The 19,905-nt window shown below is 40.7% G+C and overlaps 1 protein-coding gene across 2 annotated transcripts in view; it reads left to right on the top strand.

The window, feature by feature from the left end:
• Positions 1-17,013, top strand: part of LOC101168761 — a 37,601-nt gene extending 20,588 nt beyond the window's left edge. Inside the window, exons 9-19 of one of the 2 annotated variants that reach the window (XM_011492581.3) lie at positions 3,411-3,662; positions 5,126-5,440; positions 5,515-5,627; positions 12,485-12,698; positions 12,795-12,950; positions 14,453-14,643; positions 14,714-14,862; positions 14,937-15,194; positions 15,272-15,425; positions 16,515-16,644; positions 16,847-17,013. In XM_011492581.3, coding sequence (XP_011490883.1) covers positions 3,411-3,662; positions 5,126-5,440; positions 5,515-5,627; positions 12,485-12,698; positions 12,795-12,950; positions 14,453-14,643; positions 14,714-14,862; positions 14,937-15,194; positions 15,272-15,425; positions 16,515-16,644; positions 16,847-16,968 — 2,054 coding nt within the window. In that variant the 3' untranslated portion in view covers positions 16,969-17,013. Of the gene's footprint in view, positions 1-3,410; positions 3,663-5,125; positions 5,441-5,514; positions 5,628-12,484; positions 12,699-12,794; positions 12,951-14,452; positions 14,644-14,713; positions 14,866-14,936; positions 15,195-15,271; positions 15,426-16,514; positions 16,645-16,846 lie in introns of both variants that reach the window. The other variant, XM_011492580.3, reaches the window with a different exon arrangement.
• The last annotated feature ends 2,892 nt before the right edge of the window (positions 17,014-19,905 follow it).

Genomic DNA, 19,905 nt, shown 5'->3' with positions numbered 1-19,905 from the left:
CTGGGGGGGCAGTGTGCTAGTCCTTAGGGGGGCCAGGGTATGAATGGTGGGGCTGGACCCCCTGCCCCTCCGTTCTGGCACCGGGACCCTTCTTTGCTGGCTGTCTCTCGGCGCCACGAGGCTTTGGCCTCCAACTGCGGCTGGCTTGCCGTTTCTGGATGCCCGGCCGCTCTGGGAGGGGGGGCGCCGACCGCGGCCGGCTGGGGGGCCGGTCGCTCGGGGGAGCCTTCTCCCCCGGTTGTGCCCATCCGCCGGCTCCGACCCGCTCTCACCCAAACAAATATTGCACACAGGCACATAGGGCCCCGGGATCTGGATGGGAGGGGTATGCTGGCGGGGCTCACTGGGGATGCCCCTCTCTGGGTTCTCGTTGGCACCCGCTCTCCTCCCCGCTTTTTACTTGCATATTAGACACTCTGATTCATCTAAGGCCTTGTGGAGAGGGTCTGGTGGAGGGGGGCACGGTGAAACATCCGTGCTCACCTTTCGCTGGCCCCCCCCACAATTTTAACTTCCTCTGTAGACACACACACTGCATGCTGGCAGCACACACACAGCAAATACACACCACTCACAGAGGGACTCCGGAGTGGGGGGCTTTGCGGCTTGGCAGCGGTGGAGCCCCCCACACTGGTGACCTCCTATTTTACCTGCAGCACACACACAGCACTCCCACACCTCCATACATGGGTGGGGTCGGGGGGGGGGGCAGCCGGTCTTCACCCGCCTGGTCCTCTCAGCGCGGCCGGGCTTATGGGTATCCTGTCGGCTGCGGGAAGGGTCGGGCATACGGCGCTGGGGGTCGGCCGGCTGGGGGGTTACTGCGTGGCGGCGGGGGTAGGGAGGGTAACCAGATGATTGTGAGTATGTGTGTGTGAGTGCATGGGTAGGACGGACCTGGGGGCTGGCTCGCTGGGACCCTCTGGGGCTTTCCCTCCCAATCACAGAGGGGAGGGCACTGAGAGGGTTGGGGAGGGGGGCTCAGATATTATGGCGGGGGGGGGGGGTTGTAATGCGTAGGGTTTTAGGGTTATGGGGGGTGGCTGTGGGTGCGTGGCGATCCCTGGGTTGCTAAGGTCGCGTGCCTGGGCTGGCTTGCGGAGACGGGGCGCCGGTCGGGTGGTGGCCGGCTCATGGGTTCCGGGGGCCCTGGCTTCGTCCCTGGCCTTTGTCTCGGTGTCCGGCGCCCGGTGGCCCCCATGGCTGCCGCCTGGTACGGCTAAGCGCTCCTGTCTTGTGGCCTGGGGGCCGGACACTGGGTTCGCTTGTGCCTCTGGGCATTGGGGGGGGCCCTGTAGGGGGGCCCTCTCTGTGCCTGGCTGGTGGGGCGGGCGGTCCCCTCCTCCTCCCCTCCCGGGCTGCCTGGGTCCGGATGCTGGGGGGGCTTCTGGCCTGGGGGGCTCTCCTCCCCTCTCCTGGTCTGGCTGGTCTGGCTGGGTAGGATCTGGCTCCCTTTATGAACACACGGTTCACGTCGGCAGCATGCATGTATCTCCACCCCCACGTGCACACTGCCACACTGCTCCCTGTCTGCTTCATCCCTCCTCCTTACCTACAGTGTATTGATGGACAGATTTTTTTCGCTCATCTTAGTGTCAGATTTTCACCTTTTTATGTAACATTCGTCTTTCCAGCAGATCTGGTATAATTGTTACAGCTTAAAATAACTTATTCAAATCAGTGCTTGTATCCCCCACCTTTTCACCTTTTTTCCTTTTTTCCTTTTACTCTCTTCCACCCTCCCCTCACATTCTTCCCCTTTCCCTCCCCACACACACTAAATGTAACAAATAAATAAAAAAATATGACAAAAAGGGGTTTATACAAGTCTACACTCTAGTTTCTTGAAGCTATATAACCTCTTTTTGTGATAGTAAAACCTGTCCAACACAAAAAGCCTTCAGCTCTAATCTGTTTGCTCAGCTGTTGGACAGAACAAGTTAAAAGAAAAAAAAAAAAAAAAAGAAAAAAAAAAAGAAATTGTGTTCTTTAAAGCTTGACACTGCGACCGCGTGTGGGAGGAGCTACCAGCTAAAGTTTTTAGCCTGATAGCTACATGGAGCGGTGTCTGTCTGTGTCCGTCTTACAACGCATGGAAGACACGGAGAATGTTGAGAGATCAGGTTTATTTATTTTAGAGAGTTCTTCTACATGATAATCCTGTTTGCATATTTGAGTTCATAAGTTCATCCCAGAAGAGTCTCTGCTTCAATTCCCGCAGTGAAAGCTGCGTCCAGAGATTGAAGCCAAAGCCCCTCCCACCCCTCTCTACCTGCTTTTCTCTGTTCATCTGTTCACATCCTATGTAGCAACGAGTTTTTTCCCGCGCCCCTCCAGTGTATTCTACACAGCGCAAAATACGGTCATCATCGCAGCAGGTTGACACAATAGTCGAGGCGCCCTACCGCAAATTTCATTAATTTTATGCGGAAACTGCAAGGGAAAAATGAAAACACGCGGAGGGGGCAGACATGCCCCTCCCTGAGTTCATCCTGCCAGCTTGGACATTTTGAAGTAAAGGTACCACAACATTCTCAGAACATAGTAGTTATTTGACAAAACCACAGACAGACGCAGCATATGGATGAAAAAGGCTTATGCGCCGCACGCACCCCTGGTCTAGGATGTACCCGACCTCGCCCCACAGAAGCCGGGACTGCCCCCAGAAACCATAAAAGGGATATAGCGGGTTCAGAAAATGAATAGAAGGCCGGTACGCTGAAGAAATATTCAATACAGTACTCATTTTATTATCAGTCTGAACTATCCTTTATTTTGAAAAATCTTTTACTTTGGAAAAATCCCGGGTTCGGGTGCTAAATCAGTCCAATGGGGGGAAAAAAAGAACCAAAAGCTGTGTATTCTTGTTTCTCCTGATCGTATGTGTGTGTATAAATGTGTGTGTCCTTCCACCCGACCCACCCGTTGGGCGGTTTTTTGCTGGGTCTGGCAGTTTTCAGATGGCTTTTGGGCTGGAAAACTGACACTATCTGGCAACACTGGCCGTGATACAGACTTGTGTACTGTCTGCATCATAGCAGACAACACACACGTGATGCAGCAAAACACAAATCAGTCCATCATTCCAGTCCAATGTGTGGAAACACTTTGAATTTAGCAGAGACATGTGACCATACGGTGTGCTAGAATGTTCTAATAATATTTGGATTTGGATTATTTGTGTGTGGAATTCATGCTCCTCACATGACGAGCGCAAGGCCTTCACTCTCAATAATTTGACCTGCTGCCAGACGAGGTAAAAGGTTTAACGGGACGTGTCAATGTGATCCTTTTATTAGACCAAATGTTTGGTCTAACAAGTGTTGCTTCTTGAAATCAAATGTGTGGCGACTTTTACAGCCACTCTCTTCTATAAGACTGCAGAGAGGTAGACATGTTTGTCTCCTTAGGTCATTCCAACATCGATGCCCTGCTTCAGACATCGTTTGGTCCTGACAACTACACTCTAAGCTGGGAGGTGGGAAACATCTCCTTCATCTCAATGTTCAGAGTTTACCACCAGGGGGAGCTGCAAGGCACCACACTCCTCACCAGCTACACCGTGGGGGGACTTCTGCCATGCTACAAGTACCAAGCCAAGGTGGAGGCGTTGTGTGGAGAGAACGTACTCATGAACGCCAAAACAGTTGAAGCGCACACAGGTGAGGCGCAGCTGCGCACGGGCGGCGCGCTAGGTCTGATCATGATTCAGACTGAAACACATTCATGTCTGAACTGGATTATCCGATCTAGTTGATCTTTTTTTACTTGTTTGATACAAAAATAAATGTATTTAGCAAAATCACTAAATTCTTTTTATTTAGTCAATAAAAAACTATTTTATAAAGTAATTTAAATTTTTCAATACATTTTGAATAAAATGTTAAATAAGTAACTAGGCTTATTGTCTTCCTGGTGAAAAAATAAATGACTGTTGAAAAATAGCTTCCCCGGTTTACATTTTGCATTGCAAGAGATCAGATTTCTTTTTTTTTTAAACATTTCCCTTCGCAGGTGTCACATCTGCCGTTAAAGTCCCAGACTTTTTTTTGATCTGTAAATGCTTACCTACCACAGAGTTTTAGGGCCAGTTTACAATTTTTTTTGGTTTTTTTTACGACTTTTAAGTTGTAAATTTACAAGAAAAAAAGTCATAACTGTTAAATTATGAGATTTTGGGTAGTAAATTTACGAGAAAAAAGTAATTAACAAGTAAAAAACACCAAAGTGTTCCGTTTATTGTAGCCTAGCTTGAAGATGTAATATGTGGAGCCTTTTGTGAAGTTTTGTTTCCGGATAGGTTTCAAAAACAAAGAGATTCAGAAACTTTTGGCGACTCAAAATCAGATTGTCAGCGGAGCTGGCTTTCCGGGGTTCGGTGTCAGTAAAGCGGAGTTTCATATGTAAAATAAGGAGCTCAGAGACATGTTTAGGTGTAGAGGACTGCTGCAGCCTTTATTTTCCTTTTCATTCACACACCCTGAAGCTCATTTGCATCATTACGTCATGAACCTGTCATCCGAACACCAATGCGGAAGTAAACAGTGTTACATACACCCCCTCCTCCAGATGAAACGTCCCGTTTCAACATTAATCAACAAATAGGAATGAAAATGGTCTCTTCTATCATTAGAACTTTGAAAATACCAAAACGTGCTCCTCCTCAGACAGAAACATCACACAAACGTAGAGATCTTGTCTTTAGTGGAGGAATGAAAGGATTGAAGTCAACATCGGGCTTCATCCGGCTGCAGAGATCCTGCAAACCACCGATCAATAAATAAAACATTAATAAATCGTAAATCAAACAAATGAGCTTCCAAACATTTGAAGTGTTGTCAATAAAAATCCAGTTTACCTGTTCAACTAAATTTAGTCGGTCTGCTTTGCTGCTGCGTGGCGGTCACTAGCTGCTCTGTATGCTCAACTTTAACAGTAAAATGACGATTTTTTTATTTTTATTTATTTATTTATTTTCTTTCCCTTGTAAATTTCCGGCGTAGAATTTTGTAATTTTACTTTTTTTCTTTTGTGCCCCTAAAACTCTGTCGTACTTACCTATATAACAGTGGTGTTTTTTGTTGTTGTTTTTTTTTGTGTGTGTATGCCTGTCTGCCTGCCTCAGGATCCCGTGGCGTGTCTGGTCTCAGGTATCGCTCTAATGACTCCACGGTTGTGTGGACACCCAGCACCTTGCAGCAGACTGCTGTGGCCTACATTTACAAACTGTCACTGGAGAATGGGCCAGTCATCCAGAGCAGCCGCCTGTTCGATACCAAGTTGCCGCTCCCACAGCTGGAGGAGGGCAAGTCCTACGTCCTGGACGTGTGGGAGGAGTGCGGCGGACGGTGGGAGTCTGAACATTCTCACTTATGTTTTAAAGGATCAAATTCCTCATTTGAAATCCATGTCAGAGCTGCAGAGTTTACTGAAGATCCAGGTCAGTCAGTCAGAGGTATCGGCACTTTCCAGGTCTGAACGTTTTGGACCACTGTTGCTTTGTTGACCTTGCAGAACTAGCACTGGATTATGACAGAATGGGTCTGGTTATGGTCGTGCCATGGACACTGCCCAAAGACCTGGAGGAGGAACTCAGAATTAAGCTGGCTCAGATCTTTACCAAGAAGGTGGGAGAAGGTTCGGATTTGGTTTGCTTTAGTCAAACTGCATTTAGATGTATTAAAGCAGGGGTGGCGTACACGCGGCTCTCGAGCCACATGCGGCTCTCGGCCCATGAGCAGTTTCATCCTATTGTGGCGAGGTTAGCCCCGCCTTCAGCCCCTAAGACTCATGACAAATGGGGATTTGTGGGTATGAAGATCCTTCCCATGAGTCAGGGGGCTGTTAGCAGAATTCACAGCCATGCTGTTTGGCTGTTTCTGGGCGTATTAACGTATACAAGCATCGATGTTGGAAAGGGGCAATTCTAACTACCCATGACTTGCTTGTTCCTCATTGAGATTGTGAGGAGTTGGTTGTTGGATTTGTCACTGGTGTGTCGCGACAAAAACTTTGACATATTGAGCCTCATTTCATAGGTAATTCACTTTTATACAACACTCAAATCCATCAGAGAGTATTAAAAATAAGTAATAAAAAGACTGCTGGGCAGTGTGAGTGTTTTGATGCTGCTCCCCGACACATAAGTAACCGCCAATCATTTGCACGGTTTACGCCCAATGCTGGAAAAAATTACTAGACATTTGATGTGCGTGCAGACTTTTACCCTCATATTCAAAATGGCGAAATTCAGAGTACAAAGAGAAACGCATAACGTTTCTGGAGGAATGGGAAGATGCTTACTTTTTTACTGGACAGAATGGCAAGTCACTATGTTTATTATTATGAGCTTTTGGAAGCAGTAAAATTGTTCATGGCAGAAAAGAACGAAACGTATCCCGGGGAAAATTAAAAACTCTTCCAGATCTGACAAAAATTGTCTCTTTATTTAACAAGTTGAAGCTTTTCAAAGTGCACAGACACCTGACTGAGCATGCCACTGTGAATAGTGTGGCGACCGGGGGGTAGCCCCGTCTTCACCCCCAGTGGGGAATCTTAGGTGTGAAACCATTATTGAGGTGGCTATGAGCAGAAGTGAGGTCCATGATATTTGGGTACTGGCGGTTGAGTTAAAGTAAATGCACTGTTAATCTGGTAGGATGCAGTACAATACTTATTTCCTTAGTACTGTGGTGAACAAGCTGAGTCTTAACAATTTACATATACATCATCAATTAATTGGTTTTCATGACAAAGATCCATCATAAAACTATAAATTACAAAATTATTCTTATAATATATAAATTATATAATATATAAGTCTTTTTTTTAAAGAAGCTTAAAATTAAATTATTGCTTCACTTAACTGAAATAAAACTTGAAATAAACACACGTACAATACTTGCTGTTGTGTTGTAGGGAGAGGAGTGTTTTATGGAAAATAATACATCTTTAATTACGTGTTTGTGTGTGTACGTCTTGGCAGGTCAGTGTGTGGTGTGGTTCTTTGACTCTCACAGCGAAAATATTCAGCTCTTGGTGTCAAACTTGTTCGTCACCCCTGTATTGAAGCATTAGACTGAGTCATTTACAATGTTTACAAATTCATTTTTACCTAGCGCTACATGTGTGTGTAAATTGTGGTGAGTTTGTGATGAGGTACTCAAAGGTACAGGAATCATAATGGTATTGTAAAAGCAATACCCCAGATAATTATTTGCATGCACTGTGGTTCTGCACATCGGTCTCATGGTTATGGGTGACGATGTGAATAGATCTGTCAATCTGGTCTGACAGCCCTTTAACAGCTTCTCCATCTTTCTTTGTATTTGGTAATCGGTGGGAGTTCTACACTATCTTACCCTTGGGGGTGTAACTCCCCCTGCACACACACAATTTGACTTTGTGTTCCCTATTTTCATTTGCCCATTTTACACAAAAAATGCATTAATTTTCCATACTCTTATTACAGCGGTGTCAAACTCAGTTGCACAGGGGGCCTAAATCCAAAACATGTTTTAGGTCGCAGGCAGAACAAGATAAACATTTATTGAACACACTGAAGCTAAACTTTTAAACCTATTTAAAACTTAACATTTTGAAAATAAATATTAATAAAAACAGGAATATTAATCCAGAATAAATCAAGTTAAAGCCTAAATAATGTAGATTTTGCTTACCATAAGAATATTTGGTCATTATTATACAAATATGAACATGATGCAGAATGAAACAGTCTGGAAATATTGCTAATAAGAAATAACGAATCAAATCATTCCATTTTCTTTGCTCTTGTCATTTGTTTTGGAGCTGGACTCCTGGCATCATTTTTAGAAATAAGTTCATTTCTGCTTGGTGTGTGATGTCCTGTGTGTCTTTGTGAAACATATCAGAGGGATTGGATTTTTTTTAAAACACCTGTTATTGTAAATATCATTTTAAGGATCTTATAAAATATTAAAAACTAAATCATATAACTTATCACTCATCACATATTTGGCATTTTCCTAATTTTGTGCAACACCAACAGTAAAAATCCTCCAAAAAACCTCAATACATTTATAAACAAATGATCTATTGTTTATTTATCTTAAAAAGCTGTTTCACTGCCTGCATTATCTGCTGTTTTTATGTCAAATAGGTTACTAATACCAATTGAACGAAAAAAAATCATTTTAGATAGAAAAATGTCTACAATAGTTGATAAAGAATGACAATATTGGCCTGCGCTCCACCCCTCCCTTTTTTTTTTTTTTTTACAAAGATTTGCAGCACCTTCTCAAAGCGTGCAGCTGCGGGGGCGCCAGTTCGCAGGTTTCAGGCCGTTACAAACCAATAGTGGCGCTGCCCCCCCAGTACTGAGCCACCGCCCCCTTTAAATTTGAGCCCCAACCAATTGCAAGTATGAATTGTGGCTAAAACCGCTACTGTTAGTGATATGAGCGGAGTAAGTATAGAGGAAAGATCGAAATCCGGCATCTTTACAGCCTTTTGCTTAGCTAAAAAAAATAATCTTAGATAATTGGAAAAGTAAATACGGCATCGGTTGTAATTAATACCAGAATCTACTTTTGGATAATGTTAGCTTGGAGTTGACATCAACAGCAAATCAAAACATTATAAAGGAACTTAAGTCCCTCTGGTCCCCCATAATTAACACAGTCACTCAGTAGCGGTGGGTGGCCTGTGCGCTTCTCTCCGGGGATTTTCCAGGGAAGAGGGCTAGGGGCTCCATCACTTGGGTCAGGATCACTGCCTGAAGCGAATTGGGCTTTATTCGCTTTAGACACGTAGGATCATTGGTGGAAGCAACCGCCAATTTTAATTGCACCCTTCTTAGTAAATACACTACTGACTCAACATCAGCATACACAAATACAGTCACGTAGGTTACCGTGGTGGACACTTTTGGGCAATCAGATCCCGCTGTTGAAAAAAGGACTCTGTCTGCCCTAAGCAGCAGTTTTTGCACTAAATCTCCCATGATGCATTGGGTTAAATTAACAGCATCTCAGCATACTACGAGTCTTTCCTGTTAAACGTCTTGAAACCACAACGAACACACATCAGTTTTTAAATCTTCTTGATTAATTCAGAGGTAAACAGTTTAGTTCTCCATCAAGGTTTGTGTTTTTTTTAAAACAGCCAAACATCCCAGTGTTTGGTCCAAGTCATCTTTCTAACTGAAACACTTTTCTAATGAGGTCTGGATTATTTTATACATTAAATTTGAGAAATAATAACATTTAAGAAACAGGATTAGGCTGAAGTGGCCAACAGACACAATTAAACCAAATCTAAAAAGAAATAAAACATTTGAATTTTTTATTCAAATACTTCATCTTTGATTAAAGCAAGAGAAAAACTGATAAAACTTCATGTTCGCTTTTTGTGTAGTCACAGTAAACTTCCGGAAAAATTTCCGGTTCCGGGTTACAGCACAGGACGCGTGTGTGTGGCTCTCTGCGGCTATACAACTATCTTCTATCTTCAAACGACTTAAAAAGTTGATTTTCTCCAAAAAAGAGAGCTGACCATGGCCCATAAGAAAAGCCAGGAATAGGAAGACCTTAAAAAGACTCTTGATGATATTCAAGCCACGCTTTATCCCTTTCTGGAACAAGTGAATGCTAAGCTAACGCCGCTTACAGTATTGATTGAATTTTAATTATCTTACTTCACTTCTTTAAAAAGAATTTTTTTGATAAGCTGATTCATGAATTTTTCCTAATGAAACATAATTTTGTACATATTAACTTCTGATACTTGATCAAATTTTTCTATGAAAATTCCTGAAAGTGTTTTATCTATTTTACTGATGTAGTATTATTTTTTTTAATCACATCAATGACTTTTATAAGTAACATAATCTGCATATAATACATTTTGTTCGTATAGCGCTTTAAATGGCACATATATTTTGGATACTTCATTGCCATGTTGATTTCTAAAAGTTATTTTTTACAAAATAATTTAAGTAATTCATCTTTGTCATGTGCTTCAAATTGATTAAAAAATCTTTCCTAATGTAACATAATTTTGCACGTTTTAAACTTTTGATACTTTTTGCTATGAAAATCTCTGAAACAGTGTTGTGTATTTTACTGATATAGTACTATATTTTAATCATATGAATGACTTTTATAAGTAACATAATCTGCATATATTCTAGATAACTGATCAGCATTTGCAATGTTGATTTCTGAAATAGTTATTTTTACATAATAATTTAAGTAATTCATCTTTGTCATGTGCTTTATAGATACTTTACGATTCTTAATTCTGTATGAAAAGTTATGAACCGGATATTGATAAATCATATTATAAAATGGTCATAGTATAACGGGGTGGGATTATATAAATTCGCATCCTTCCACTCCCTTTCAAGCAATATTTATTAATATGCCTAATTATCCTAAGTTTGATTAGTTACTGTATGAATGTATAACTGATGATTGTATTGCTTTTGTGCATCATTTCTGTTTGATTGCTTGAAATAAACCATTTAAAAAAAAAAAACATAAATGTAATGTTAGTTTTTTTGTGTGAAATTTATCAAACATATTGTGATCATATAACTGTTCAAAATTTTAGGTTGCCTTTGATCCAACATTAAAAAATTATTTAAATAACAATTATTAAGAAAGAATATATATGTTTTTTTGTGAGGTTACATAAAATTGCATTTTAATAAATTGGAGGGAAAAAACAACTACCAGGGTAATATTTCAAATAATTTAGTTGAAAATTAATACGGAAAACTAACTTAAATTTTATTACATCTTTTAGAAAAAACAGCAACAACTTCCAGCTTTTCTGCCACAATTATCCCAACAATGCATGTGAGATTGCGGAGGGACTGTACATACAGACTATAGAGTTTCTCCTTTTTTTCAATTTTTGGATGCTGGTGTGCCGCAGGATTTTTGTCAAGGATAAAGTGTGCCTTGGCTCAAAAAAAAGTTGAAAAATACTGTTATTGAGGGTGGTTGCTCCCGCGTCTTTGTCTGACTCTTGGGGCTCTTCGATGCCTGGATTGGCCAGGCTGCTGCGCTGTCTACCCATAGTTCTGGGGTGTGGGGTGCTGGGCCTCCTGCCTTTGCTGCAGTCTTCAATATAATCAAGGTACACTCTAAGAACCATAAATTTGTTCAACCCACCTGCTTATTCACTTTTGCTCAAATATGGCCTGGGTTCTGTTTTTACACCCCTCTTCAAGAATATTAGTTATGCAAATCTTGTGTATGCCTGTCTGTGTGAAAAAGTCTTGTGAGATGAACCTTCCATCATTAATGTGTGAATATACTTCCTTCTTCTTCTTCTTCCACTTTCGGCTTCTCCCATCAGGGGTCGCCACAGCGAACAAGTCGCATGGTAAATTTGGCAATGTTTTACGCCGGATGCCCTTCCTGACGCAACCTTCTCAAACCGGGCTTGGAACCGGCAGAGGTAGAGAAGGGAACAGGGAGCAGCCCGGAGTCGAACCCGGGTTTCACGGACGGAAGGCGCCGCAAACCAGCACGAGCTAAACTGGCTCGTGCTGGTTTCACATTAATGTGTGAATATACTTCAAACCTGTAAATAGCTGTGTGCAGACAATTTGTTGATGCGTGTATGTCAGACAACTCGTGTAGTAAGAAATATTTATTTCACAACTTAATTTTTCACATTCTTTAATTTGGCATTCACAACTTTTCGTTTTGGCATAAGGCTCCGTTCAATTCCATGAGAATTTTATATTCTACTAAAATGAATGACATTCTGTTGTTTTGACTTTGATGTTTTGAAGTTATGAAATTGTTTAGAGAGTAAGCTGTGCTTTAAACAACGACTTTGGTTTTTGTCATGATTCTGTTGTTTCCTCTGTCCTTTATTTTAAATTATCAATTACATACAAAATGTTTATAAAAATGTTACTTGAAAAAGACAAGATTTTAAAAAGCTAAACGTATTGTTAGATGTGATCGCTGAAGGCGCTGAAGTATTCTCAAGCACTTACAGAAACAGACACAACAAAAAAATTTAGATAACACTTTCCACTTCCTAAAACTAAATTAGATGAAGTGACACAGAATGAAAGGAGCTGAAGAAAACTAAGGAATGCAGAAAATGATTCCAGTTAAGTTCAATAATAGAGGCTAAATAAGCTAAAAGCTGAAATTGTTGGAATAACGGTAAGAAAAGAAGAGCTGCAGTTTCAAGAGTGCATGATAAAATGGGTGCTCAAATGGTGAATTAACTTTTTTTTTCAAATTGGTAATTATGACTAAAGAAGCTAAAAAGGCAGATTTTGAAAATATTTTGACTCTCACAGTTAAGTGTGAGCTTTGTGTTAACCCCAGAATTATGAGAACTGTTAAATCTCAAACCAGACATTTTAATCTGAAACTCCCTCTTTCATAACCACTAGTTTTAAATAACCTGATGAGGACTCAGATGTGGATGGAATTTCCTTTAGTCACTTTTCTTTCTGTGTCAACTTCAGATGCAGGAGCTGTTGACGGACTTCGCTCAGCCAGTCCAGGTTGAGCTTGAATCCTTTGAAGCTGCAGATGATCCTCATACAGAGATTTGGTTTCAGTCCTTCGATGCATCTAGACCAGAGAAGGTCTTCCTCCCTGTCAGTGATCAACTGCATCACATCGAGTCCCTCAATGATCCCAACATTACGGTGAAGAACGGTGTTATTTACTGGGATGGTATGTAATAGAAGTCATTCAAGCACACTGTAATCCCATGGCTCTGCTTAGTCTGGCCTCTATTGTGGTTTTTAAAAAGCTGCTGTTTTTTTACAGCACCAGACCTGTGTGCCTCCTCAGAGCATCACTTTTGTCCTCCTCATTCTCTATGCATCAACACGTTGGGCTCCTTCTCCTGTGTGTGTCGGCAAGGTTATCATGATGTAAGCTCTGTGACCCTTCCTGCTGCAGCTTTACGTCCGGTCTGCAAAGGTATGAGGCTACAGGCTTTTCTCAGAACTATTCCAATGCAACAAATGCTTTATCATTTAGGAAACTTATTTTCCTAACTCCTTTTTTTTTTTTTACCCTGAAGAACTCAAGAACAATTTTCCTTTATTTATTAAGTTAAATTAAGTTAATTTATTTTATTTTTTCATTTTTGGTAGCAGTAATTGACAGCAGCCAAACAGAACCTTAGAAAAATTAAAAGTAAAGAAGAGAAAAATTGATGAATTTCGTGTGGCCAACATAAATTTCCATTGGTTTTTTGTGCTCGGTCACACATAAATACATGCAAATAACATTTGATCCCATGGCCTCTCCAGGATTAAGAAAATAGCCCTTTTTTATTCGATATGGTAAATGGCGTATACTTATATAGCGCTTTCTACCTTCTTTCGAAGGCCCAAAGCGCTTTACAGTCCCATTCACCCATGCACACACAAATTCACACACACATTCACACACTGATGGCGGCTCCGCTGCCAAACACTGGCGCCAAACTCCCACCAGAGGCAAGGTGGGGTTCAGTGTCTTGCCCAAGGACACTTCGACACATGGGCGTGCAAGACGGGAATCGAACCTGCAATCCTACGATCATGGGTCGACTGCCCTACCGCTGCACCACGGCCGCCCATCATTTATTAATGATGAATTTATTAATGATCATATAATATTTGCCAGATTTTAGAGGTTTCAACTCTGATGGAACTGTCAAAGATTCCCATAATTAGGGCTATGGCAACTATGCAGCTTTAATCTCGGCCTCATTAGCAAGAGATTTTTATTTTATTTTTTTTAGCATGTGAGCCACAAAAATGTCTTGCAGTGCCTGCAAGATGTTCTATTAATAAATGTAATAAGAAATGTCTCTGAGCCAACATTAGTCTCTTAAAACCTTTAGCTATTCTAGAAAAGTCTAGAGACTTATTTAGATTTTAAAGAAGATTTGATTTGTGGGCAAAATCTCTCGCTTTTCCTTTTCATGGTTTGGTGTTTGACCTTTTCTTTCTACACAGAGTAGTGTGTTCTGCATCCTGATTGGCTGTAGACCTTGTCAATCAATCCCCTCCATTTTTGCAGTTTTTCTACTCTTAATGGTTTTTTTTACACTTTAATTTTAAAGCAGATGAAGATCTTTTCAGGCTATTAGTTACAACCCTTCATGGAGGGAACAATCCAGAATCATCAGATTGTTTATTTTTTCTTTTATTTGCAGAGTATATGTCCTAATTTTAGGATAAATTATGGTTAGAGCTGTAGTTTGCTGCTCAAACTTTAAACTGGGGACTATGATTTTAAAAACTGGCAGCTTTACAATCAGTTTACAATCAGCTGTTTTTAACCATAAAACCATTCAGCTGACGCAACAAAACAAGGAAAAGGATTCAAATCGACCTGTAATTGTCTCTCACAATGTGACTTTATTACTGTTTATGCAGTTTTCTCATTTGTTCTGATCAGCTGTAGTTGAATAACGACTTTTTGTGCAGAGGGGGGTTTCTTCAGTCAGTGTCTGGAAAAGTCCATGATAGGTGGCATAGCCAAAGCTTACCTGACCTCTCACGCCAGCGGAAAGGTGCAGGTGAAGTTGAATGATGGCCGTTGTTCAGTGAACGAGACAGAGAAGCTGTTTTTCTTCCACATCCCACGGAAATCCTCCCAGTGTGGATCAGAGAAGCAGGTCTGTGATGAGCATAAGTCCGGTGACTGTACATGGGCGGTTTATGCAAGCAAGTGTTTATGTCCATCAGGTAAACAGAACTCACATCACGCTGCAGAACACGCTGTCCATCACTCTGGTCAAGGGGCAAACCATCAGCCGGCGGGACCTGAAAGTCATCTGGAAGTGCGTCTATCCAAGACATTATGTCAGCAATGCCCGCGTGGCGTCTGACACACTGTGGTGAGATGCATCATATTCAGCTCCATGCACAGCTATCAGCTGGACTAAAACTGAGCATTTCCTATTTGTAGGCTGTCCTCAATTTATTTGGTGGAGTTCAACTCGTCTCTTTCTCTGGGTCTGAGCCTGGTGCTGTTCAGGGACAGCTCGTTCACTCGCTCTTACGAAGAAACTGTCAGCTTGAGCTTTGAGGACACCCTGTTCTTCCAGGTTTCACTGCAGACAAACAGCACATTTGCCTCAGATGTGCTCCTGCAGGTAGAGTCCTGCTGGGCCACCGAGAGCCCCAACCCGCAGGATGAGGTCCAGGCTCTGCTTCTGTTGGACAGGTGTTTTCCTTTCACCACTGACTGTTTAACTGCAAGCATGTATGAAGACTGAAATGACCAACCTTCCTGTCCTGCAGCTGTCCTGCTGATGACACCTTTCTGTGGATGTCAGTGAACGGAGACTCGCAGATCAGCAGATTTTCCATCCAGATGTTCTCGATGCCAAAGAGGTTACACATTTACTTTCACTGCCTTGCCAACATATGTGGACCTGATGAAGACTGTACTAAGGTGAGGGCAGAAGCTGATATGTATGTCATCCTGACAATAATTTCTGGTACACAAGCTCCTCCAGTCAGATCCTGAAAAACACTGATTTGGAAACAGAATTCCTCTATCCCCACCAAGTCTGAACAGCTCTTATCATAACCTACCACTGCCTTCTGATAATCAGGCGTTGGTGGTCAGTATTTCTCAACTCTGCTGGAAGATCTGGCATGAAAGCTGAGCAAATTTCTCCTCTCCAATGACATTTTCATATTTCGGGCCAGAAAAACACATTGAAAAGGAGTGTTTCTGTAAAACGTCAACACATTGAGTATTTCATGTTGAATTGAGATTTTAATAAGACTATGATAAGCATTTAAACATAGACTGTGAATTTTAACATTTATGATAGTCCTTCTCCAGCTGAACCCTAACATTTTTCTGTTTTTGCTCTGTTGTTATAAAAATTTTACTGCGATTTGACCTCCAGCTTTTGAAAAACACTTGGTCCTTACTGCCTCTTTAAAAAGGATGATGCATTTATGTTCACACAGAAACAGGATATTTTGTCTACAGTACTTTAGCTTATTTAGTTTAAGTTTTCAAAAGCCATTAAGCAGGTTAGACAAGCTAGTTTATTATTGTTGCAGGAAAGATTTTTAATTAGAGACATTAAATTAATGCAGATTTGTAAAGAAAGCTGTAAAAATACGTTTTTCCACTTTAATGGCTTGAATCCTTATGATGTACATTTTGGATTTAAAGTTTTTAATGGTCACTATGTTAACACATTTCTAAAACTTTAGCTTTTTTTTAATATACAATAAATATACTTTCACTAGAACATAGTTTCAGAGATAAACACATGCAGTTAGTTTTTACCATCTAATGGACATTTTCAAACATTAAAAATGATGAGTGCATTCCAAACTGTTGGAATCAGTGAAGAATCCAAACTTGAATTTTCAACCATTTATTCTGCGAGTCTGCTTCTATGCATCTTTAGATAAGAAATCATTTAAAATGGTCTCCAGGACCTTCAGAGGTTTCAAATATTGCAATTTTTTTTTCTTGTGAGATGTTGGTCATGTGCAGATATTTGTTTTGAAACAGAGCTGCACCAGCGAGGTGCGCTCCAAAAGATCGGTGAGGACTGAGGGGAGGAACAAGAAACTGGCCGCTGTCGTCTCTGCAGGACCGCTGGTTGTTGACATGAGGGTGAAGTCTGTACAGCCGTCTGTCTGTGAGTGCATGTTCACCCTCAGCCACACACACTTCCTGAGACTAAAGTTCTTTAACATATAAGGTGAAGCTAAAGCCCATCATGCAGGGTATGTTTAAGAACTGTCAGCTAAAATCACTCACAAGACTGTGAAGGTTCATTTCAGTTTAGTGTGGATGTAATTAAGTGAAAAGACGGTGAACGTTCAATCATATCTCTGCAGGGTCAGAACACATGACCGCAGTGTTCATCGTGGCTTCATCCATCAGTCTTTTGGGACTGACCGTTCTGTCGCTCAGTGCAGCTAAAGCCATCATGACGTACTTTGAACAGCAACAGCAGTGAGCAGTTTGAGTTTCATGTGATGGTAATAAATGCATTTTAACCTTACCGTGGGATGTCTGTTTTTCATCTTTCAATATCAGTCAACATTCTTTTCTAATTTTTATTTTTACCTTGTAAGTTCATGTAATAAAATAATAAAAAGAGAGTTAAAAGGTAAACACTTCTGATCATGCATCATTTGAAAGGTCTGTTTCAAGAAGTTTTTTCATTAAGGCGATAATAAAAAAAGATCCCCTGATTTTATTCCTGTTTTTATTTTTACCCTATCTGGTTAATGTGGGACAACAAGCCTTTAAACTCAGTCAGGAAGAGAACACAATTGCAGAGAACACATTTGGGACTTTAACTTTAAGTTTAATTATAAATCCAACAGCAAAATCCAGCCTTAAAATGCGGGTAGAGGACTTCCGGTAAGGAGTGATAGCTGCAACACGTGTGCTCAATCTGCTCCTCATAGGCATTTCTAACTTGGACCTAATTACCTTGTAAACACCTTCCTGATTCCACATCTGGTGACTGTGAACTAGTTTTCGAAACTACTCCTCACAAAGCAGTATTAAAAATGTCGAAGCCGAAGACTAGATAAACTGACAGAGAAGGGCCCAACAGTGGCTAGCGCTAACATGAGTCGAAGTGTCCTTGGGCAAGACACTGAACCCCACCTTGCCTCTGGTGGTAGGCGGGTGCCTGTGTTTGGCAGCGGAGCCGCCCGCCACCAGTGTGTGAATGTGTGTGTGACTGGGTGAATGGGTCTGTGACTGTAAAAGCTCTTTGTCCTTGTAGGTAGAAAAGCGCTATACAAGTATTTACCAACTTGGGCCTGGAAGACGTCACATCTCTGCCGGAGCGACATAAAGAGGCCCTCTCCACTGAGTTTAAGTCATCTTGAAATTTTCGCCACGAAACTTGCCAACATAGAGGCTTCTATCGTTGTCCACGGTGATCGTATTATGTCATTGGAGGGCAAAGCTGGAGCAGTTGAACAACATCTTAAAGACGTGGAGAAGCAGTTTGGTTGTGTTCTTGTTATTTTTGCTGTTATTTCTTCTGTGCTACTTCTCTTGTAAAGTATTTTTTTTAAATCAACTTTATTGCACATTATGCCATTTTACAAGGACGTACTTTTAGGTATGCAATAAAAAAAAAAAACTGCAACTATCAAATGCACATCTGTAATAAACAGAAGAACAAGAATAGAAATAGAAATAAGCCAGGGGGTTAAACTCTATGAGAAAACACTGAATCTAACACATATGTGTGTGTGCATGGGTGAATGGTACTGTGACTGTAAAGCGCTTTGGGCCTTTGAAAAAAAGGTATACAAGTATACGCCATTTACCATTTACAATGTTCTGATTGCTTTTTGCTTCTCTGAATTTCGAATACTGTTGATATATTGATTTAATTCAGAAAGGAATGCAGTGAAACAGGGTTTTCTACTAGAAAATTTACATTTATAAACATGGAATTTGGCCAAAATGAGTAAAAGATTTAAAATTAAACCAGAGTCCGTTTGCATATTTTTTATATTAGACCCAACAAGACATCTTTCCAGAATAAGACAAAACAAGAATCAATTTTATCATTAATAAAATCTCACATCTTCTGCCAAAACGCCTTAACTTTGGGACAATACCAGAAAATTGGATTACTGTTTCAGAATTACAACCAAAACTACAGAGTGTCAATGTTTAATTTAAATCTGTTTTGAATGAACATTTTAGCTGGGTTAATTCTATGGATAATCTCAAAAGAAACTTTCTTAACCTTATTAGTGATTAAAAATGTATTGGGTGTTTGCCAAACCTCCTTCCATGCAATATCTACAACAAACATGTTCCAATAAGACATGCTACGAGGTAGTGAAACAATGTTCGTTTGAAATAATTTTCTTATTGCTTTATTGTTTTTCCTGGGATAACCGGTCAGACATATTTTCTCCACAGGAGTATATATGGGAGAGAGTACAAAAGGCTCCTCAACATTAACTCTGTGTTGGAATTTAAACAGCATGCATACACCAGAGGGAATTGCTCCAAACACTTTAGCGTATTCTAAAGGTGGAACAGGGAAGTTAAATTAAGATAGAAATTCCTCATAAGTTGAAAGGAAGACCTGGTTGTTAAATAATTGATACACAAAAATAAACTTATTTCGAAACCAATGTTCTATGAAGAGTGATTTGTGTTTACATAAAATGTCCCTGTTATTCCAGATAGAATATTTGTGAGGTGAAAAGTTGTTTGTATACAAGGGACCATGAAAGGAAGGCTTGGCGACAAGATGCAGATAACTTAAGTGGGATTTTACATACATCATAATTACACATGAGAAAGAAATCAGCGCCACCAATTTTAGATAAAATATGAAGAGGTATAGTGTTCCAAATGGAGCTGGGATTTCTAAAAAAGTTGTTTCAGCCAATTAATTTTAAATATGTTATTCAAGGTATAAAAATCGAGAAAATTGAGGCCACCTTTGTCATAGGAGTTCACGAGAACATTTTTTTTTAAGTAATTGGTTCTGTTTCTCCAGATGAAATTAAAAAGCATTTTGTCAATTTCTTTAATTTTATCATCAATCAGCCAAAGCTGCGTATCTTAAGCGGGAACTACCTTCTGCTTTGCTGCCCCCTATCCGTGAGTGGAACTTGCCGCTTTGTTGCAGTTTTTTATGCGGCTTACAGGGATGGGTTTTTTTTTTCTGTTTTGTTGTTGTTGTTTCTCTTTTTTATTTTTGTGCTGTTTACCTGCCAGTGTGGATTTATTTATTTATTTTGCACTCTTGCCCCATATACCTTCCTTCTTTTTTCTCTTTCATTGAATGCAAGTTAATCCAACTGTATCTGGTTTAAATCTGGTCACATTTACATCATGGAATTGTAGGGGTCTGGGAAAAGCTCTCAAGAGGGGTAAAGTCTTTATGCATCTAAAATCT

This window comes from Oryzias latipes, chromosome 23, assembly GCF_002234675.1.
Source record: "Oryzias latipes chromosome 23, ASM223467v1".
NCBI lineage: Eukaryota > Metazoa > Chordata > Actinopteri > Beloniformes > Adrianichthyidae > Oryzias > Oryzias latipes.
Note: the sequence above shows the minus strand (reverse complement) of the source record. Positions and strands in the feature narration are given on the sequence as shown.